Here is a 24,539-nt window from a genome sequence, read left to right as displayed (position 1 = left end):
TTCTTAATACCATCCTGAAAGCTCCTTCTCCCTTTGAGAAATCATGGGCAGATTCCCAAGAGTCAGCAGGAATGTTACATTTTTTATGAAGGCTTCAAGCATTTCTTTGATTTTTTTCTCTTTTGATAATCTACTGAATGGCAAATACCCTAGTACATAGTAATGTTGACACTAGTACTTACACAGAATCTCACTACAGTAAAACTCTTTTTCCCTATTTGCCCTTAAAGCCTAACTCCTTGACCAAGGTTTTGATCATGGATCAGTCTCAAATTTTGTTTTATAATACTATTGTAAAACACCTTGGATGTTTTGAGATGTCAAAGACACTATGTTAAAACATTTTATTGTTGAATGTATATACATATGTTTAAATAAATGAATGTATTATGTTGCAAGAATATAACATAGGATTTTACAGAAATGTTACAACTAAATATTATGCTAAATTAAAGATTAATACTAATTTAATTGTTGTACATCAGTGACTCTACAGACTCCCAGAATCACAGTGAGAGAGTAAAAGATTACACCCATCATAAGTTCTAAGGGGGGTGTTGACAGTTCAAATGAGGCTGGTGTTAAAAGTGAACACTACTTCAAAGGATTTGTTTCTCACCAACTACTTTCATCTTCACTTGTAAATGCTGCCAGCAAAGCTAAAGTGACAAAAAATCTTTTCATGTACTTTGTACTAATTTATTGTTGAAGCAAAAATAGCAACAAAAATTAAATCTAACATATAAAATGACATTTATTGATGTAATAACAATACTGAATACTTAGTAGACTAAAACAGAAATATAATTTCAAAGGTCAAACAACACAACTGGTTGTCTTGGTGAAGCTCTCTTTGAACCTTGAGCTGAAGCTGGTGTTGAAGTCATTTCGCTAAATTTACTTGAGATGCAGGTAGCTTTCTATATTTAGTGTTTAAGATTTCTGGTCAAAGTTGTGGTAATGACTTAATTCATTTGGGGAGCATATATTTTGAATATACAGGCAGTTATTAAGAAGACTGGTGATCAGAGAGATTGTTTTGTTCCAAATTTGGAATAATCATCCTGCAAAAATGAATGTAATTTCCAATAAAAGCCTGTGAACTGAAACTTGCTGGGAAGAGCTGGTTCTGTTAGCTCTTTCTACCACCCAGAATTCTAAACCCCGTACATATAGGATGTCTCACATTTTTTTGGCTGGGCTCCACATAGGCCAATTTGAATTTTCTGAATTCCCCAACAGTTACAGAGGAATCTTTTCACTGATCCAATGCAAAATTAGACTTGTCACAGGAGCAGTGAGACAATTCATTGAAGTAGGCAGAAACAGTTGCAATGGAAAAAGGTATGTATAAGATTATTTGCAGTTTTTTTAATCGTGTGCTTTCTTTAATGGTTTTAATTATTTATGTGTTTAAAGTGTCTCTTAGTGACTTGTTTGTTCATATACTTAATTTTTACTTTTTTAATCAGGTATCTTCAGAAACATTTATTGCTTTTGGCAGATTTGAAAGCTGACAGTGCGGTGTGGGCATAGCTTGCCAGTTGCCATGGTTTCTCTTAGCTGTTTAGCAGAACATCTTGTTCTGACTGTTATGCAGACCTCATCATTTTGGATCTAGACCTTTAACAAGCAAGTTGTCATTGGAAGATTCAGAGAAGGTAAGCACAAACTTTTTTCCTGTAAGTCAGCAGAGAACGTAGACTGCTCAAAGCTGGAACCAAGACTTGGCCCAGTATACACACACACACACACACACACACACACACACACAATATATATATGAGAGAGAGAGAGAGAGAGAGAGAGAGAGAGATAATTAAATTTCAATATGTGAAGTTTCTTGTATGGTTCAGTCTTCATTAAGTAATTCTATCAGTCCTTGAGAAGGTGGTTCTTGAACTGACACAGTTCTTCGTGTTGATTTGATGCAACCGAGTGCCTTCAAAGGTTATAGTACTTAAAATTTTACATGACAATGTCAGCAAGAACACTTTTGCTTCTGATTGTGGCTTCAAGTCCTGGACCGAACATCTGAGTGCACATTCTAAGCCGAACCTTCAGCGCAGTGCTGAAAGAATTATTACACAATCAAAGATGTTCCCTTGAACTAACGCTCTACCTGCTCTCAGATATGGATGTAAAAGAATTTATAATGAACAAGGAAGTTCTCAATGTCTTGGTCAAATTTCATCCTTCAATCATTGTCAACGTTTCAGGTCAAAACTCTGCATTAGTGTTTTGATGCAATTCCTTACCTCCCACAGATGCTGCTTGACCCATTGAGTTCCTCCAGCAGATTTTTTGTTAATCCAGATTCCAGCACCTGCAGTCTCTTGTGTCTCCATTTTAACAGATGATATGGCTATTTATCTCACTGTGTGGAATTTGCTTGTCATGTTTCCTTCATTATAGCAACACTACAGAAAGTTGTAAGAGCATTGAATGCTTTTCTTCTATTATAGCCCATTGAAACCACATTGGGGACTTCTGTTGTTCAAAATAAAAAAATCATAACGTCATGTTCAAGATCAAAACATCGGTGTAACTCAATCAGGACTGATAGGTAAATACCCTTTGATGTAAAATATTCAGTTAGGTTAAGGAATGTAGAAAGAGGGGACAGGTAGAGATAATGCAACAAGCCTAAAAGATAAGAATTCAAGCGCAAAAGTGATATCCCACTATAAGAAATCTGAATAGTGCAGTGAAAAAGTTAAGAATTAATATCACAGATGAACTTAGAAAGCATGAATTTTAATATAATCATCAGTAAAGGTGTTTTTTTTAATTTTAAATATGCAAAATAGATTGGAAAAGGGGAAACCCTCATGGAACAGAAGGCAAGTTTTTTCACCTTTTAGAGTACAGGTCCTCCCCAGGTTATGAACGCCCGACTTATGAACACCCTGTACATACAAACAAGTGTTTGGGAGACCAGAGAGATGGACTTTCCTGCTGCTTTGGGGCTGCAGGCATCTTCTGCCAGATGAGAATGGGACTTTTCTGCATGTCTTCTCTCCCCACCCCACAATCTGCAACCATCTGGAGTTGGGTTGAACTGAGCAGAGCTGGGAGTGATGAACAAACGAACTCTCACTCACTCACTCACTCACTCACTCACTGAGTCAATGAAGCTGGCTGGTGGTTGCTCTTCCTGCACCTGCTCACTCTCCCATTACAGCTGTGTCTGTCACCCTCTCTGTTTTTGTTTATTTCCAGCTTACGAACAGTTCACCTCACAAACAGCTCCCAGGAGCAGAACCTTGCCATAACCTGGAGACTGTCTGTAGTGGAGCACTGGGAAATACTTACTGCAAGTAATTAATTTACTATCAGAATAAAGAAGGTCAAGGATAAAATCTTAACAGAAATTTAAAAAAAAATTACAAGGAAGTAAGTAGGACTGAGCTAAATTGCACAGTGAAGTGGCAAATAAAATGAAGAACCAGAAGTGGGTAAATGCAAACAAGGGAAAGACATGGTGTGCCAAGTATATTCCAGTAAGGAAAAGAATAGTAATGTATTGAAGGCTGAAACTTCATGACTGGATAGGGCAATTTATTAAATTTGAAGCTAATACTTTATAGAACGGAATATAAAAGAAAAACATGTCATTTATATATTATAACTGAAATAGCAAAATTAGCAAAGTGTAGTGTAAGAGACAGAAGCAAGATTGAGCCAATTGGCCCTTAGAGTGTGATCTGCTATTCAGTAAGATCTTGAATGATCCAATCTTGGCCTCAACATCATTTTCCTGCTCTCCCCCAATGTTCCCTGACTCTCTTGTGATTTAAATGTCTGTGAACCTCCTCATTGAATATATTCAATGACACTGCTTCCACAGCTCTCTGGGGTAAGAAAATTCCAATGAGTCATAATCCTCTGAGAGAAGAATTTCCTCCTCATCTCTTTAAAAGGGCAACACCTTCTGATACTATGCCCATAATTCTAGATACCCCATTTAGAGGCAACCCTTTAAGCATCCACCTTGTCAATCCCCCTTAGAATCTCATATATTTCAATAAGATCACTTATTCTTCTAAATTCTAAAATGTATTAAATCAACCTGCTCAACTTCTCTTCATACATCATTCCACCATCCCCAAAATCAAATCATGAACCTTTGCTAGATTGCCCCAATGCAAGCACATCCCTCTGTAAATATTGAGACCCAAATAGTGTGCAATACTCTAAGTGATAGCTCATCAATGCCCTGTAGAGTTTTATCAAAACCTTCCTACTTTTAAACTCTATACACCTTGAAATAAAGGCCAGTGCCTCATTACCTTCCTAATTACTTGCTATACCTACATGCCAGCCCTTTGTGATTCATGCACAAGTACCCCAGGTCCCTTTGTGTCACAGCATTTTGCGGTCCCACTCCATTTATATAATAATTTCTTGTTCCTTCTTCCTTCCAAAGAGGATAAATTTACATTTTCCCAGATTACACTCCATCTGCCAATTTCTTGCCCACTTATTTAACCTATTTAAGTCCCTTTTCAGGCTCTTTGTGTCCTTCTCAAGTACCTTAGAATAAGAATATATTATATTATAATCAGATGAAAGACAATGTAATGGTAAAGTCATTAAGCAATATAGGAGGAATGCCAGTAGTGGAAAGCAGAGGTTTATAATGAGTAGATAATGAATAAATACCTCATTGTTGCTGTTAAAGAAGGATTTTAGGATTATAATTTTGGTTGACGGGTATAGAATTGAAATTGCCTTTAATGCTTCCTTCAAAAGAGAGTTAGCTTGCTGCTTGGTATAGAAGCATATTAAAAGTTATAGAGAATAAAAAGTTCAAAGGGGTTAAGACTAGAATGCAGAAATGAAGAAAGCAACAATACCAATGTGAAATACCAAATGGCCTGTTTTTGTATTGTAAAGTTCTCTGTTCCTTTAGGTTATAACCAATTAAATTGCATTTTAGGATGTTGACTGTAGTAAAATGTGAGGTACAGTACAAATGACATAAAATTCTGGAAGGGTGATCTAAGGAAAGTGTAGCAGAAGCAGTAAGCAAACTGGCTCTGGCTCTGGTCTGTTTAAAATATGGACACTGCAGGAAGAAGTGGTAAACACAATAAGACTGGATCTTTAAAACTCCCTTTGATATTTAATGTGTGCCATAGCCAAGATGTCCTGGTTGGCAGTTCTTTTTGGTAGGCAGAGTAGATAAGTCATTAGTATTGGTTGTTAACATGGAAAAGTTAGAGTATCAGAGGGTTAGGCTTTGCTGAGCTGAAAAGTTTTCTTTCATCCCAGACTTTCTTGTGTTCTTACTTAGGCGTCAAGAGTAAACAAATGTTGAATAACATTTTAATCATGATAAAGTTCCAAAGTACACTTTGTATTCATATATTTGCTACAGATAACAATTTTGGGGAAATGCTGTACAAGGTTTCTTGACAAAATATTTTATTTGACAAGTTAATGTGAGAAGTAGGAATTGTAATAATGAAGTCTGCATTATTCAGTTCATTCACTTTTTCTACAGATTTCAATGTGTTCCTTGTTTCTTCATATTACTGATGTCAACATATCTAAGAAATATACACTATTTTAACAGTATTTTTGACCCTCAACAAATTATTTAAACTTGTTAGGCATTTTATTGAGAGGTGACAATGGATTGTGTGCTAAGTGAAGAGGCTGAAGTTGTTTTGCATTTTAAAACTCAACACTTTCACTCTTTGAACTTGTCTTCTCAGCTGTGAATCCACAAGCTGTCACTTCTCCACTCACTATATAAAACAGTCTTCCGGCGATACTTTTAGTCCTTTAGTCTTCAGACTCAAACTATAAACTACAATCTTCAAAATCCACGATGGACAATCTTCTGAAAACTCTGCTGGAAATGGATGATGGTGTGGGACTCATTAATATGGACATGATTTCTGGCATCAGCTGGAAATATGAAGAAGACAAGTTTGAGTCTAACCAGGTTCCATCGCATCACGGTTTCTTGCCAGCATCATCTTTTGAATTATTCTCTCCTTCTCCACTTCACTTCCCAGAGATGAAAAACAGCATACCTTTGGGCACTCATTTCATGCAATCCTCACCGCAAATCTGGGCCATTGAAGAGAAGGGAACATCATCCCGGAGGCTCCAAGAACTGCCCAAAGCAAAGATGTCAGGTAAACGCCGGATGAAAGCGAGTGAGAGAGAAAAGCTGAGAATGAGGAGGCTTGCTCATGCCCTTCACACACTACGGAGTTTTCTACCACCCAATTACAGCCAGCGAGGTCAGACTCTCACCAAAATCCAGACTCTGCACTGTGCCATCCAATACATTTCTGAGCTTTCCACATTACTAGCACAAGGAAGGCATAATAATTCAGGACTTAGCATGTGAAATGACTGAGTTATAAGAAGCGCCTTCTATACCAGTGGACTAAGAATGGATATTTACTGTAAATTTAAATTAGTTTAGTTCCAAGTTTATGTGTTACTGGCCAATTTGTATTTACCATTGAGCATTAATGAAACACATAATAATGTGCTATTCTTTTTGTGTGTACATAGATTTCATAATTATAGTGAGAGAGACAGATGCATTTTCGAAAAAAGTTGAGATTTTTCTAATGAGTTTTATCTGACTATAGTTTATGAGTACAATGCTTAATTTTTTTATGGCATAACCAATAAATGCTGAAGCAATGGACTTTAAGCAATTGACATGTCTTTTATATTCACTCAAAGATCTATTTTTCAGTTTTGTAATATAACATGAGATTACAATTCCAAAGAAAATCCAGTAGCTGACAGGTCTGATATATGTGTCCATTACTCTTTGAGGGCTTAAAAGAGATTGAGAAAAGCTTATTGGATCCCATGCTTCATAAATAGAGGCACCGTATGAAATTTAGAGGATTTATGTCAAAACTCTATTAGGTACATGGTTAGATGCAGCCTGATTGTTGCATCCATTTCTGATCTCTGTGCTGTTGAAAGGATGTGCTGACCCTAGAGAAAATACAGACCATATTCAGTGGTATGGTCCCGGGGGGTGAAAGATGCAAGTTCTGTGACTAGAATGGAGAGGGTGGGACAGTACTCCATTGAGATGTGATTTGAGAGATATGTTCAAAACCAAGAGAAATATAGAAAAAATGAATAAAGGGCAATTGTTTCAATTAGTGTAAGAGCCAAGAACCCTGAAGACCCATATTTAAGGTGAAGGCAAAAATACCAGGTCTAACATGAGGAAAAACTTTCTCATCCAGCAAATAGTCATGATCTGCATTTCCCTGTATGAAAGGGTTTGGAAAGAGATTTGATCTTTGCTTTTGAAAGGGAAGTGGATGGACGCTTCAAGGAGAATAAATTCCAGGCCTACTGGGAAAAGCTGAGCAATGGGAGAGCTGGCACTGACACGGGGGAAATAACCTGCTTTCATGTGGCACAGTGGTATTGCTGGTGGAGCTGCTGCCTCACAGCTCCAGCGGCCTGGGTTTCAATCCTAAACTCAGTCTGTGTGAAGTCTGCACCTTCTCCCTGTGACCACATGGGTTTGCTCCAGGTTCTCTGGTTTCCTTCCACATCCCAAAAGGCATGTCGATAGGTTTTAATTGCAAATTACCCTCAGTATTGGTGGCTAGTCGGACAATAAGAGGGAATAAATGGGCATGCAAAAGAGAACAGGTTACAGGGAAATAGGCAGACAAAAGGGATTGATATGATTCCTCTGAGAGCTGAATGTGCTCCTTTTATGTCATATGGAAATGAAAGTATGAAAATGCTGCAACGATTCTAGGTCTTATATTGTATAACTATTCTACAATGAATCATTATTGGGAACAATTCCAATTGACATCACTAAAGTCACTTCCTAGCTTGTGACAAGTTAATAGGCAGAATATTCTTTGGCTCCAATGTCAGTAGCAGGTCTTAGCTGCTGTCATTGATTTATCAGAAAATCATGGTTGTGCTGCATGCAGTTTTCTTTTCATTGATGTTAGTGAGTGAAATATGGCATGCAATGATGCACTGAATGCATTTGTTCTTCATGGAAACAATTTGATTTAATGCCATTTAGTATTTATTTCTTTCCCATGTTTAAAGGCGGTAGAATTTCCACCTTGGTCCCAAGCAGGAAATCAAGCCAGAATTATTACAGTTGAAAATGAAGTTTACAGTTAAACTCCAATAATCCAGCATCCTTGGGACATTAGTGGTGCCAGACTGATTTTCCAGATTATTGGATATTGCGCTTATTAATACACCAACACATTTTTAATTCACTTTTTTAGATCTTACAGAATAGCATAATAAAATTTCCAATGAACCAGGTGGGGTTAAAGGGCATGTGGGAAACAGGAATGTGGCAATTTAAACGGAATGTGGCAAATATGACCCTGGTGAGTTTAAAAGGAGTGGAGGGGACAGGGCACTGGAGAGTTTAAAGGGATCACAGGAAACAGAAGCAGGTGAGCCAGGTGGCAAAACATCGGGTTTTCCAGAAAATTGGATAGTGGATTATTGAAGTTTTATGTAGATTTTATGTTATGTTAACTAACATAACTGTGGGCATGCTGATTTAAAATCACTGAAAATAACTTTAGAAGTACACTTGTCAGATTTTTTTATGAAAGGAGATGTTTTTTGATATCAAAATATGTTTAGAATATATCTACTCACCATCAACCTTACAAGCTGGATATAATCAGAATTAAAAGTTTTTTTTATTGTCCTGATAATAATATTGGAGTTAGTTTATATTACATCATCTAAAGAGCTGGTTTGAAATTCATCCAAGTAAAGTGAACTTTATTGCACAAAGAATTGCTGAACAAAATCTTAATAGATCTCTGAAGTACTATCTATACTTAGGTTGAATAGGTTTCCTTAAAATGCTTCATCTTCTGAACCATATTACAATGCCTATTGAGTCTAGAGTGAAAAACTGCTCACATCTTGACATAAATCTGCAAAATTGAAAGCTTGACTTTGAAAGCCGACAAGATTTTTTGTTAGTTTCTGGGGTGAAGAAATTCACACTGGCCTTGTGGGGGGGGGGGGGGTCCTTTAAAGACCGGGGTTAATGATGTATTGCTAGGAAATGGCTTTATGTTGCAGTAACCCATGATTTGTCCACTCAGAATATTCTGTCCTTATCTGAATGGACAAGTGGGAAATTATTCTGTTCTCAAGGTTTTTATAACATCAAAAGCACAACCCTTCCGTTTGCTTAAACACAAAACTCAGTGGAAATATTAATTACAAAAAAACCCTGCAAAGCATGCAGTTTGGATTTCTTTGATAATCTAAAATTGCTTTATCGTCAATTTGTGTATCAGTAGTCATCACAGCAGTGGAGCAGAGTTGAGCATGAATAATTTAGACATTTTTTTCTCTTGATCCTCTGCTTTACTGGTATAATACACCATGTATCACCAAGGATGCTGCTGTGATTAAACTGCTAACGCTATCAGAGCTTCCACTACAGAGGGGTGGGGGTGGTTAGTGCAGACAAGAACACGTTTTTGAAACTTCTAACAAATGACTCCAGAACAGTCTCAGCAATGGAAGCAGTGTAACATGTATCTGAAGAAGAGGAAAATAAAATTAACATATCATGAATTTTAAATCTTACAGATGGATATTTAAGTATAAATTTACACAAAATCTTGGTAGATCTTTACTTCCCTGGATTTGCTGTCATCATGAGCAGTACAGAATCTCACATATAAAATCAATATGGTATACTTCCTTCCATCAGATGAAGCTTGGCATTCATAAAATTGTTGAAGGTAGCATAAACTGTGCTTAGCTCCCAGTTTAACTCAGAAAAAGTATGGTTTTTGAATTAGAAAAATGGCTTTTGAATTAGTAACATGGCTTGGACTCACAGCTGACTGCCTCCAATAGGCAATTGTTAGTCATTCAAAACGAAAGTGGAAAGATAACAAAAGTCTATCAAAGTATCTGTGGTGCATAGGTTTCCTAATGGAGTCATATGAGATTTAATGATGTCATAACTCATCCAGTTCCCATCTTAACAGAGGTAGGATGGGTTAGCATCCAGTGGATGCCCAGAAGCAGGATGACTATTTAAGTATTACAATGAGGTTAATTGTCTTATATTTATTCACCATTTTAAAGTTAACTCTGACTCAATGAGCAGTCTGGGATTTGGCAATTGACAGGAAAAGAGAGACAAGGACTGATTTTGGTCAAGACCAAAGCACCATTCACCTAATGGTTTCACCTAGCACCCAAACCTTCTGATCTCTCACTCCAACTCCTCCAGTCTCAGCCTTCCCATTGAACATTCCACTCGGAATATACTGGTTGGAATCTTTGAGTCAAGCAATATGCTGCTCTAGGCCGACAGAATGGCCTTTGTTGCCTTAAATAGGAATGAAAACAGATAGCAAAGTAAATTAGGGAGGGCAATGAAATTTTCAATCAATTGATATACTTTGGGAAGGTAATCAAAGAATGTGGACTGGAGATGGGTAAATCAGCTTTGTTTTAACTGAATGGTAGAACATCTTCAAAGGGCTGAGCAGCCTGGTCTTGTTCCAACATTCCAGTGTAGGTCACATTACTTAAGTGTCTTTCTTTCATAATGAGGATTCAGGTCATCAGTCTTGTCCATGTTAACTTTGCATGTCTGTTACTGGAATAGGGAGGTGGATCTAACAGTGCTAAGAAAAAAAGTGGCAGTGTACTTGTATCTCCCAGAAAATAGATTGGATAGCCACATTGTAACTTAGTGCAGCTCAAAGTGTGGACCAAGCAATTCCACGCTGTGTGATTTGCACAGTTTTGCAGTTAATTACAAAGGGAACTTCAAGAAATATTGCTAGTACTTCCACAAGCTGAGATGAAAGGCAGCCATAAAAATAGGTGAGGGTATCAAACATATTCTCTCATTAAAAGACAGCTGTAATCAAAGACATTTTCTGGTGGAAGGTAAGTTACACAGATAACGCTGTTCAGATTTCATTATCGGAAGAAGGATCTGTGGTTGGAAAACTGTAAGAGATGAATGCAGTAATTAATTCAACTGTCTCATCAGTCACTTGTACATTTATCTCTCTCCTTAAGGTCCTTCTGAGAATCTATTCTTTTGATTAAGCTTTTTGTTACCTATCTCAATGTTCCCCACAACAATAAAAGATTTAACTTACGACAAGATTGCTACAGAAGTTCCAGCCTTATCCTCAATGGCAGGCCACCAGGACTTTCCTTGCAGAAATCCTGTCAGATGTACACAGAACAAGCCCTTCCAGCAAATTTGCTGAAAAGCACTTTGACAGCTGTATAAGCACTCAGTTTAGCTAGTTATAAAAGCTGTCAAAATACAATGTGTTTGTGACAATCAAAAATAATTAACTGAATGTATTAAAAAATGAAAAGTAATTAGTTTTATATTATAAACTAAAAGAAAACACTTTAAAACATACAAATGAAGGCAAACTATTAAAAAAAAATCTGAAAATACCAACTTACGTTAATTCCTCTCAACTATTCCCCCTCCACTTCCATGGAGGGAACTCCTTGGTGCCAGGTCTAACATGGCCCAGCACAACATAAATGGTGGGAAACTGGAGAAACTTTTCCCTCTGCAGCTGAACACCAATGAACCCAGCATTAGAGTTCCCCGGGAAATCACCAGTGAAGAGATTACAGCAAGTTCAGGATCTTGCATGCATTTTTCTATAAACTCTGTATTTTCTTATGCAACTCAGCATAACATTATGATGGTCTACACTCCCATGAAATGCCTTGAAAAAAAATTATTCTGTTAAAGGTATAATTTTGATGCACCTACCTACTTGTAATGTTGTTCTACATCCTTTCTACATCCATTCTACATCCAGTAGCATCTTTCCAAAATCATGTGCATATAACTGCATGAATACTATCCAACAATGGTCCATCCTGTGTTCAGTACACATCCAGCACCTTGCTTTGAACTTCAGTGTTACCACAGGTAAACCAAAGAAATATATTTATTCCCTTAAGCAGTCTTTTCTGAAAAGCCGTTCAAATCTGTTCATAAATAAGATAAGATGTACATCATCACGTGTACATCGAAACACACAGTGAAATGCATCTTTTGCGTAGTGTTCTGGGGGCAGCCCGTAAATGTCGCCATGCTTCCAGAGCCAACATAGCATGCCCGCAACTTCCTAAGCCGTACATCTTTTTGGAACGTGGGAGGGAACCGGAGCACCCGGAGGAAACCCATGCAGACACGGTGTATTCATTTAATTTTAATGAATGCGTTGCATCTATAGCATTGATGTATCTGTTGGGAACTGAAAATTCCACTGTATGAAATCCAGCATTTTATGTTTAACTTTCATGCTGCCAGTTGGAAATTCCACAATTTGGGCAAAGAAGTTGGAAGTGGGATGTGATTCCAGAATTTCATTTTGAAATTGTGCTGCAAAGGTGGGAGGGCCAAAAGTTTTTCGGCTTGAGGCCCTGTGTTCCAAATGAACTTTGTAGCAATAACTGGATGTCGCACTGGGAATTCAGTTCCCTTTGCTCCATAAGCTCAGCAGGTCCATACCTTCTGAGCTCTGGGGTAGATCCTACTCTGGACCTCAAGATGGGCTCAAAGTGCTTCATCAATTTGATTCTCCATTACTTGGTGCAATGAAAATTTTAAAAATGGACACATTTTTTTCAATCTGTTTTGGATCTTGATCTCTCCCTCCATTTCATCTCTCAGCATGAGTTTGTATTGCATCCCCACATGTATGAATGGCCACCCCAGTTATTTAAAAGTCCTTGGTAGATGGAGGTCAGAATGGAATGAGTAGCAGGCAAAGTGATGGGCAGAAGTCCCACCCTGTGCACTTCCGAGTTTTTAATAAGGGGTTTAGTATTTCCATCCTCTTGTATTTTTCATTTTATGGTTGTTTATTGGAGTTGTTTACTGGTGAAATCGAGGTTTATTAATACATCTACATAAATTATACCGCTGAGTGTAGTTACAGCACTGACATATTAAGCACTTGTATGTTGATGAGTATAATGTTTTTTAATTTTACGTGATAAAAATTCCACAGTAGGATTTCCTATGTATTGTATGGGTACTGTGAGAGTCACCAGTTGACTGTTTTGAGCGTCGTCAGGTAACCTTAGAATCCTAATTCAGTGCGTACTTAAAGAACACATAAAATCGTAAAGCATGTCGTGAAACTAAAGCTAATGTTAAATTTGCAGTTTGCACTGGTTTAATAGGTGCGAGGCATTAAATCCACAATTCCCAGCACTGCCTTGAAGCAGTGACAGATGTCTCTGCACCTACTGCCTTTAATTAGTTGTGTCTGAAAGTTCAGCAGTTGGTGGTGTAAAGAGGATACACTCAGTCAACATTATGTACAAGGGATAGGGGCACAGGCTTCCCATGGATATTAAAAATGTGGATGCCATCAAGGGTCTCTTCTATATCAAAGCATAGACATGAGTGATCTTCTGATTCTAAATCACATCCCTGGAAGCTTTAAACATTCTTTGGTGGTGGTGATGGGTGGAAAGTGCCTTGCTGAGATTCACTCTCGTTTTCCACAACAAATGATTGCTGTAAATCAGAGACCTGTCAAATCCCACAGGCCCAAATTATACTGGTGACAAACTGCCACTGCTTTTTTATCTTTGGAGCCTCACTGTTGCTTTGTCTGAAGCAGACGAGTCTGGGAGGATTTGTGGGCTTTGCACCTGTCACTCACAACCACTCCATATAATTAGATACTGTCCAGATTAGAAGAGACTGGATACATTGGTCCTCAGGCAGAAGTCTCCCTAACACAGAGGCACACATTGTAGAGATTGTTTACTGACACTCCCAGTAATGCATTACCAACCATAAAAGTACAAACATGTGGGGACAGAAAATAAGACTGAGTGTGCTTCAAAAGATTTGTTTCTCACTTATGAGTTTCAATTTCATTTATTTGAAATGCTGAAGCACCGTGGAAGTTCCATACAGTAGAGATTAAATGATGCACGTTACCTGAGTCAGAGGGATAAGGCCATTTATTATCTGGCTTTGTTCACTGTTCTGATGGCCAACTGTAAAAATAACAGTTGCCGAAAAAATCAATTGCATAATACTGGATTTTCAGTTTTATCCAACTGAAAATTGTTTTTCTCCAGAAATTCTACTGGGCACTGCCTTATGTTCCTGATATGATTTCAGCATGGGATGATGCCATTCATTATGCAACACACTAGCATGGTCTTTGCAGGGATCATGATTGTCCTGGGTGTTAATATCAATGGGCACTCCAAGGACAATCTTGTCTTAACAGTGCAAACACAAGCTAACGTACCTTCAGGTAAGTGAATTGCATACCTTCATTTCTGGACTCCACACACTTCCACCCTGCCTTCCCCCAACCCAACAGCAGACTCCATCAGCACAGTCTAATTTCCAACCCAGCACCCCAAGAGCATAATCTCCCCCCGCTGAAAATCCTAACATCCAATACTCTTACCAAACAAGGGAGACTGGCCAAACAGAAGAGAACAGGGGATTGCAGTAATTGAATTATGTGAGGAAAGAGGGAGGAGGCTTAATTGGAGCATAAACAGCAGCGTTAATTGGTTGCATTGAATGGCCTGTTTGTGTGCTTTCTATCCTGATTAATCCTATGTAAACTGTGAATCAAACTCTGATCCTTCTTCAACAAACTGTTGTTTCATCCCATCCCCGTAGCAGCCTTCAAACAAATCACTGGTGCAATCCCCATGCAATCCCTTGGCTGCAGCACAGAACTAGTTGGGTCTATTTATGCCGAGTTGTCATACTTTATCACCGATTGGAGCACATTGCCAGTCAGTTGTACCTGAGTCTTGTTATTACCCTGCTACTATGTGCTACTGGGGTGCACTAGAACTTCCAGGGAATTTAACCCAATGTAGCCTAATATTGTAGGATCAAATCAGATTTCATAAGTAGTGGTGAAATGCTTTCTTGAACTGCTGCAGTTTATCTGGTAAAGTTATTTCCACAGTGCTGTTGGGGATAGAATTCCAGGATTTGGACCCAGGAACAATGAAGGACAATATGCTTCCAGGTGATGATGGTGTGTAAGTTGGAGGGGAATCTGTAGGCGGTGGTGTTTCCATGTTTAGAAACTACAATTAGAGTGGCCTGGATGAATAACTGCACTGTATTTTGTAATGAGTATGCATTTCAGCCACTGTGCACTGGTGATGTAGGGAATAAATGTGATAGATGAGCGACCAATTAAGCTGGTTGCTTTGTCCTCAGAGTTGTTCAGCTTCTTGAGAATAGTTCAAGCTCCACTTATGCAAACAAATAGAGGGTATTCTTGACCTGTGCCTTGCAGATGGTGTCAGGAGGTGAGTCACTTGCAGTAGGATCCCCAGCCTCTGAATTGCTCTTGTTACCACAGTATTTCTGTGGCTGATCCAGCTGAACTTCTGATCAATGGTGACTCCTAGAATTGATGATGAGGGGCTCAGTAATGGTAATGCCATGGAGTGTAATGGTGGGTGGTTAACTCTCTCTTGTAGCAGGTGGTCATTGCCTAGCACTTTTCATAAAAATTTATCAGCCCAAGCCTGATCATTGTCTGGTTCTGGCTGTATGTAGGCATGTGCTGATTCGTTTCTGCAGGAGCTCTGCATGGAATTGAGCATTGTATGGTCATCAGTGAACTTCCTTTCATTAATGCAATCCTTCAGTCTGATTAATTTGATCTACCCCCACACGCATAATTGCAAGTGTGTGATCTTGCTCCTAACTACGACACGTAACTTCACCCATCTGTCTTCACTGGCAACCTGACAGTTCACCTCCCCCATAATTTAGAGGGTCCCTGCTCCATGTTTTATCTCAGAGCAACCCCAAGGGAGGTCATTCAACTCATCAAATCCATGTTGACACAGTTTATCTCTGTTTCAATGTAAAACGTAAGTCTGATACACATCCTGCTTTGCCACAGTATCAATGCATATATACTTTTGGTTATTTTCTCAATCAATAAGGAGGCCTTAAACATAGTGTCCTTGTTACCCTTCAATGGATATCAGTTGGCATTCTTTTCTCCACCTTCTTATTCCACCTTCATATATTCTTACCTATGTAGCATACTTTATGTATGCTACCACGGTAGAACTGCTTGATAAACTTGCCTCCTTTAGTCCAAGGCAAATAGGGATAAGTCCTTAATGACAATTACTTTCTTCATGGGTTTTCAACCTGTGTAATATGTGGCATTTATAGCATCAGGCCACTCTGAACAGGCATGCTGATATCAAGGGCTCCCCAACACTCATGATGAAACCTTCCTCCATTTTCACCCAATGATTTGCAGCCTTCCTTCCTTCTGCTCACATGAACCATTTGTTACTCATCAAAATCACTTGTAGCCTCAATGCAACTCAGCCACAAACAAGACAATATTGTCATCACTATTACTGTGAGCTTGTTCCATGCTCACATCTCAGACTCATGCCCTGGGTGATTTTAAGAATCATCTCCAGACTGGCAATTATTTTGCCCAATCCTTTGAACATTAAGTCCAATGTATTAAACAGTTCCACTTCAAATCTTTCATTTGTCAGTCCACACCCAAAGTGATCTCATCATGCCAGATCTGAAAGGATCTGAAAATTGCATCTTTTTGCTGGTGCCTTAACCTGACCAACTATTGACTAATCATTTCCTCCAGTCCCTGGTTGTACGTGCCAAATATGTAGCCTAGAAAATCAGTTGTGTCAACAATTAAAAGGCATTTGGATAAGTACACGGATAGGAAAGGTTTAGAAGGATATGGGCCAAACGCGGGCAAATGGAACTAGCTTAGATGGGAATCATGGTCATTTGGGCCGAAGGGCCTGTTTCCGAGCTGTATGACTCGATGACTCTAATTAAAATGCCTCTTCAAGGTTTTGACTACGTTCTCATATAAGTCCTTGCCTGTAGTTCTTGGTATTAGTAGACTCACTTATGTCTCATTCATCTCTGGCCCAACCAACTTTCCCATTCTTGTATATGGTTTTTTTGCTCCATTCTGTGACTTCCCCAGGATCTTGATAATATGGAGGAATTTAAGTTAGAGGGATACGTGGGAGGAAGGGGTTAGATAGTCATAGGTGTGGTTTGAAGGGCGGCACAACATGGTGGGCCGAAGGGCCTGTATTGTGCTGTATTGTTCTGTGTTCTATGTTCTAATATCCATCCCTTTTAGGAACTTCAGTTCATTCTATATTCAGGAAAAATGATTGAGTCTCCTTGAATTTCCAATGCATCCACCAGTGCTACTATAATCACTAATTTACCTAGCGAACCCCAAACTCAATTAACTTTTCACTGGATCACTTTACTGCTACCTCCTCAAGCAGAATTATCCCAAAATGGTTGTTAATATAATATTGTTAGTGCCATTATTGTTGCTGCTGGCTTGTTCCACGCTAGCATCCCAGAATTGTGCCGTGAAATTGCCTCATGTTTTTAAAAACCATCTCTTTACCGGCAATCATTTTGCCCAGTCCCTTGAACATTAAGTCAAGCATATCCTATAGTTTCACCTGAATTCTCTCATTTGCCAGACTTCATCCTAAGAGACCTTCAGTACTGCTGCTTATCAAGGCAAAAGTACAACTATCAGCAGCGCACTTTTTATTGAAAGAAGTGAATGTTCAGCTGACAGCAGTGCTTGCTACAGCAGTGTATCAAAAATAAAAGCACATGATACCCCAGTTCTTAAAGGAGCACTTACACTTACATTAACAATAACTATTTTCAGATCAAAAAATAAACTGTAAGAAGAATGTGGGCGAGACCCAAAACGTTGACTATCCCTTTGCCTCCACAGATGCAGCTTGACGCGCTGAGTTCTTCCAGCCGTTTATTTTTTGCTCCAGGTTCCAACATCTGCAGTCTCTTATGTCTCACTATTTTCAGATGTGCCTAGTCCTAGATTAGCCTAGGTTAACATCACTCCAGGATCACCTTTTTTTTACATGTATACTTTATTAGTAAAATTTACAGTGATAAAATATGAGATATTACTGTGTCATTGTTTATTGTATTTAGCACGTTTATTTATGTTATTTTCATTGCGTCAGCAAGGATTCTTTCCCAAACATTCCATCAACGATAAGTCTCAAAAGGTTATTACAAGGAGGCCCAGGGCTTCAGTGTCCAGGGACAGGAAGGCCCTACACCGTGGCCTTTCCACATAAAGCCTTTTCAGTGGATTTCACAAAGCTGAAGATCTTCCAGTAGCAGTCAACATTTGTCTCAGTATGTGTTCCAGGGAACAGCTCATAGAGCATAGAGTACTGTCTTATAGAGCTGCTCAGGATGAATCTTGACAAAGAGCACCATATCCCTTTCCAGACCATCTTGGCAAACATACAGCCCACATAGAGATGGATGGTGGTCTCAACCACTCTGCAGCTGCTTCAAGGGCAGCACCTTGTGGGGTTGAGCTTCTAGCTCTGAAGAACCTGAGGATGAGGGTCCTGATCACCACCAGCCAAGTGAGGTCATGGTGCTGGTTTAAAGGCTCTGCTGATAAGGCTTTCTGCCAATTGACTTTGACAGTCTATTCAGGGAACCATTCAACACTTGATGTTGGGTAATCTGAGTAGCTGCAGCCCACTTTCTTTTAACCTTAACAGCCAGACTGAAATATTGTGAAAGGTTGTTTATGAGTCATTGGTATCTATGGTACCAGCTTGTTTAATGTAATGAAAATTCATGTTGGTTACAAACAGTAAATGTCTTTGTTCTGCTAGTTACTTCCCTAATCGTATGTAAACCAACTCCAGATGCATCATCACTATTAATGTTGAATTTGCATATTATTATCCAAAAGCCTGATATCCATCTCTTATGGGTTCCAGAGATACATATACTATGGATATGGGCCAGCTTCTGATTTGAACAGTGCTCTGCACTCTTATCCTTTTCATCATATCCAGCCGTGCCCCTTTACAACTTGCTCAACTGTGATCCAACTCTTCCTCAATTCCACTCCTCATTTATCACCAATTTTCAGCCTGCTTCCTTTCCTGATGATATCCCAAGCTTGGGTTTGGTTTGGTGTTTGATGTTATAGAGTCATAGGGTCATAAAGCAATACAGCACAGATGCAGGCCCTTTGGCCCAATGGGTCCATGCCGACCACAGTGCCCACCCACCTTGTCCCAATTTCCTGCATTCGGCCCATATCCCTCTAAGCCCTGCCCCTGCATGTACCTATCCAAATGCTTCTTAAATGATACTATTGTATCTGCCTCAACCACTTCCTCTGGCAGCTCGTTCCATATACTCACCCTTTTAAATCTTTCCCCTCTCACTCTAGATTTATGCCCCCTAGTTTTGGACTCCCCTACCCTGGAGAAAAGACTGTTACCATCCACCTTATCTATGCCTCTCATAATTTTTATAAGGTCGCCCCTCATTCTCCGACATTCCAAGGAAGAAAGACCTAGCCTGGCCAACCTCTCCCTATAACTCAGGCCCTCTAGACTGGGAAGCATCCTCATAAATCTTTTCTGCACCCTTTCCAGTTTATCCACATCCTTCCTATAACAGGGTGACCAAAAATGTACACAGTACTCCAAGTGCGGCCTTGCCGACTAATACAACTACAACATAATGTCCCAACTCCTTTACTCAATGCCCTGACTGATGAAGGCAGTGTGCCAAATGACTTCTTCGTCACTCTGTCTACTTGTGATGCTGCTTTCAACGAACTATGCACTTGTACTCCTAGGTCTTTCTGTTCCATTACACTCCCTAGTGCCCTACCATTCATAGTACAAGTCCAACGCTGGTTTGACTTTCCAAAATACATCACCTCACATTTATCTGTATTGAACTCCATTTGCCACTCCTCAGCTCACTTCCCCAACTGATCAAGATTCCCTTGTAATCTTCACAATCAACAACACCTCCTAATTTTGTTTAATCTGCAAATTTACTGATCAAGCCTCGTGCATTCGCATCTAAATCATTTATATAAATAATGAATGACAAGTGTCCCAACACCGACCCCTGCAGCACACCACTAGTCACCGGCCTCCACTCTGAGAAACAACCTTCAACCACCACCCTCTGCTTCCTACCTCTGAGCCAATTTTGAATCCACCTAACCATCTCTCCCTGAATTCCACGGGACCTAACCTTCCGGACCAGCCTACCATGCGAGACCTTGTCGAAGATTATACCCCTTAGTTTTCCTGGTGGTCACCCATCTATCTGAAGCTTGTGCCTTGGGTGTGACCACCTCAGTTAAAGTCTCATCTATGATGTTCTCAGCTTCCCGGTTGATCCTGAGTACATCCAACTCCAGTTCCAGTTCTTTGACCCAGTTTATCAGGAGCTGCAGCTGGGGGCACTTCCCACATGTTCAAGTGCTTAATTATGTTCCAGTCCTTGTAAATGTCCTAATTTCTTCCACTTTAGGTAATCCTCACCCCCATTTCCCCACAACACCCCCCTCCCCCCCACCATGCTTCTTCTCTTCTTCCCTTTCCTAGCCTCTTTTTTTCTCTCATTTTTTCTCTTCTTACCTTTGACCGATCCCCCAGTGAATCTGCTTTCCCCTCCTCCTCCGCACTTGCCTATCACTATCACTTACCTGCATCTACCTATCGCCACCCTGTGCCCACCCTGCCTTCCCTCTTATGTCCACCTATTACTGCTCTGCTTTTCCCTCCTATGCATTGGGCTTCCCCTTTTCCTATCTTCAGTCCTGAAGAAGGGCCCTGACCCGAAACGTTGACCGCCTGCTTTTCCCTACTGTTGCTGCCTGGCCTGCTGAGTTCCTCCAGCATCAATGTGTTTCATCTAGATTCCAGCATCTGCAGTCCTTTTGTTTCTCTTGTAAATTATTTGTTGCTTCTATTGGAAGTAAGTCCTCTTGAGCAAGCCCATGATCTCCCTTACTTCACCACCTGTCTGTCATGGCACCTCTCCTTTCTCCCTTAGCACAGTCCTAGGCCTGTGTCCCTCATCAACAAATCCATCGTGGTGTTGACTGGATTGGACAGGATCATAGCGTTTCCTCCTTTAAGACTCACAGCCATACAGACCTCCTACATTTTCGTCATTCTGTATGACCTTTTCCTGGCTTCTTATGTGAGGTCACCAGCCTTCTTCTTTAGCCACTGTTCTGTTCAACTCTGCGTCCTTTGGCAAGTTGGACCTGCAGCTGAACTCCTCAGGCTCTCTATCTTTAGATTTATTATCCCCACACAATCTAGACTGTCATGGAAATTGCCCGTCCACAACTGCAGCAACCTCTCTGTCTTCTCATCTTTTTCAGCCTCTCCATTACCCAGAATTCAATAACTATTCCCATGGCTTCCACATCCTTTCTTAACTACCGTATCCACCTGTGAGGCAACTTTCAGTGATCTGTGGATATGAACCCCCAGATCCCTCTGCTCCTCCACACTGCCCAGAATCCTGCCATTAACCTTGTACTCCGCCTTGGAGTTTGTCCTTCTAAAGTGTACCACCTCACACTTCTCCGGATTGAACTCCATCTGTCACTTCTCAGTCCAGCTCTGCATCCTATCAATAGCCCTCTGTAAGCTTCGACAATCCTCCACACTATCCACAACACCACCGACCTTTGTGTCGTCTGCAAACTTGCTAACCCACCCTTCTACCCCCTCATCCAAGTCATTAATAAATATCACGAAAAGTAGAAGTCCCAGAACAGATCCTTGTGGGACACAGCTAGTAACAGCCCACCAGTCTGAATGCACTCCCTCCACCACAACCCTCTGCTTTCTACAGGCAAGCCAATTTTGAATCCACATGGCCAAGCCTCCCTGGATCCCATGCCCTCTGACCTTCTGAAGAAGCCTACCATGTGGAACCTTGTCAAATGCCTTACTAAAATCCATGTAGACCATGCCTACTGCCCTACCCTCATCAATCTGTCTGGTCACCTCCTCAAAGAATCCTATCATGATCTGCCCTTCACAAAGCCATGCTGGCTGACCCTAGTCAGTCCATGATTCTCTAAATGCTCATAGATCCTATCTCTAAGAACCCTTTCCAACAGCTTGCCCACCACAGACATAAGGCTCACTGGTCTGTAATTCCCTGGACTATCCCTACTACCTTTTTTGAATAAGGGGACAACATTTGCCACCCTGCAATCCTCCGGTACCATTCCCATGGACAATGAGGACTCAAAGATCCTATCCAACGGTTCAGTAATCTCATCCCTCACCTCGCGGAGCAGCCTGGGAAATATTCCATCAGACCCCGGGGACTTATCTGTCCTAATATTTTCTAACAGCTCCAATACATCCTCTCTCTTGATAAATATATGCTCTAGAACATTAACCTTACCAACACTGTCCTCAGTGTCATCAAGGCCCCTCTCCTTGGTGAATACTGAAGAGAAGTATTCATTGAGGACCTCACCCACTTCCACAGCTTCCAGGCACATCTTCCCACCTTTGTCTCTAATCGGTCCTACCTTTACTCTCATCGTCCTTCGGCACTTCACATAAGTGAAAAAAGCCTTGGGATTTTCCTTAACCCTACTTGCTAAGGCCTTTTCATGTCCCCTTCTGCTCTCCTCAGCCCCTTCTTAAGTTCCTTCCTTGCTTCCCTATATTCCTCAAGAGACCTATCTGATCCTTGCAGCCTACACCTTATGTATGCTGCCTTCTTCCTCCTAACTAGATATTCCACCCATGGTTCCTTCACCCTGCCATTCTTTCTCTGCCTCACCATGACAAATTTATCCCTAACATTCTTCGAGAGATCCCTGAACAATGACCACATCCCCATAGTACATTTCCCTTCAAAAATGTCATCCCAATTTACTCTTGCAAGTTCTAGCCTTATAGCCTCATAATTTGCCCTTCCCCAGTTAAATATCTCCCTGTCCTCTTTGCTCCTATCCTTGTCCATGACAATGTTAAAGGTTAGAGAGTGGTGGTCACTGTCCCCCAAATGCTCACCCACTGAGAGATCTGTCACCTCACCCAGTTCATTACCTAATACTAGGTCTAATATGGCATTCCCTCTAGTCGGCCCGTCAACATACTGTGACAGGAATCCATCCTGGACACACTTAACAAACTCTGCCCCATCTAAACCTTCGGTACTAAGCAGGTGCCAATCAATATTTGGGAAGTTGAAGTCTCCCATGATAACAACCCTGATATTCTTGCACCTTTTAAAATCTGCCTCCCAATCAGCTCCTCAGTATCCCTGCTGCTACCAGGAGACCTATGGAATACTCCCAGTAGAGTAACTTCTCCTTCCTTGTTCCTAACTTCCACCCATGCTGACTCTAGGGAGGTTCCTGCTACATTATCCACCCTTTCTGCAGCTGTAATAGTATCCCTGACCAGTATCACCACCCCTCCTCCTCTTCTCCCCCTCCCCATCCCTTTTAAAACACTGAAATCCGGGAATATTCAACATCCATTCCTGCCCTGGTGACAGCCACGTGTCTGCAAAAGCCACAATACCATAGTTCCATGTATCTATCCAAGCTCTCATTTCATCACTCTTATTCCTGATATTTCTTGCATTTAAGTAAATGCACTTTAGCCTATCTACCTTTCTACTTTTATACCCTATCCTCTGCTTCTCCTTCCTCAAAGCCTGTCTACATGTTAGATCTGACTTTTCCCCATGCACTTCTTCCTCTGACCTGCCTCTCTGGTTCCCATCCCCTTCGCAAACTAGTTTAAACCCTATTTGATTTCAATTTGAACATGCATGAATTGAGCTGGAGCAAATCCAGTCACAGGTTTTCTATCTCCCCCTGAAGTTGACAAAAAGAATCAATCCTTGAACTCCTCCTGAATGGCATCATCTACAAACAATTTTTTAGCTTCTATTTGTATGGTGTTCATTACCATCTCTAGCTTTCCACCATTTTCCATCACCCTATGACCGTATCTGTACAGTTGGCATGTCTGTCCAAAATATTGGGCTGGATCATGCTTGATGGGGACAGCTCCTTGTATATAGGGGCAACCCAAGACTTTGAACTTAACAGTTGCTGTGGGTCAGATCGGGGTCCAGGTTTGGATGCCACAGTTATGCTGTGAAGCAGAGAAGCCTGTGAGTACCAACCAAGCCTCAGGTGGCAGATCCTCATGACAATGACGCAGAGAAAGATGAGTTAGAAATGTTACTTGATGAGCACTTGGGAGAGACTCAGTCACAGCACTACAGGGAAATAAAGAGAGGGGAGTGAGATTGTTTTCCTGGGAGCTGGTATGGACCCACTGGACTGAATGGCCTCCTTCTTTGTTGTCACAAGTAAATCAAAAGAGCAGCAAGATAATCCTGGCACACTCCCCATCCTTACCTATTGCTTTTTTATATGTGCAGCAATCCTTCAGTCATGACTCATATAATGTCAAAGGAGGCAAGGGTGAAAGAGGGATCCAAAGGTGGGGAGTGGAAGCTTCCAAGAATTTGCTCAAACTTGCAATTTTGGATTACTTGGTGCCCTGCTCTTAAAAGAAAAATGCTGATCAACGACAGTGCTCAAATGGGGGCACTGAAGATCAGTTTAGCAAAC

General features: G+C 40.4%; 1 protein-coding gene across 1 annotated transcript in view; it reads left to right on the top strand.

Moving 5' to 3' along the window:
- Nucleotides 1-5,839: 5,839 nt before the first annotated feature.
- The window catches only part of LOC127575495 (adhesion G protein-coupled receptor F5-like), a 58,649-nt gene continuing 39,949 nt past the window's right edge, over nt 5,840-24,539 (top strand). The window contains exon 1 of the mRNA XM_052025429.1: nt 5,840-6,260. Coding sequence (XP_051881389.1) covers nt 5,840-6,260 — 421 coding nt within the window. The remainder of the gene's footprint in view (nt 6,261-24,539) is intronic.

Source organism: Pristis pectinata, chromosome 10 (genome assembly GCF_009764475.1).
Source record: "Pristis pectinata isolate sPriPec2 chromosome 10, sPriPec2.1.pri, whole genome shotgun sequence".
Taxonomy (NCBI): domain Eukaryota; kingdom Metazoa; phylum Chordata; class Chondrichthyes; order Rhinopristiformes; family Pristidae; genus Pristis; species Pristis pectinata.
The sequence above is the reverse complement of the archived record's forward strand: the minus strand, read 5'-3'. Positions and strand labels throughout refer to the sequence as shown.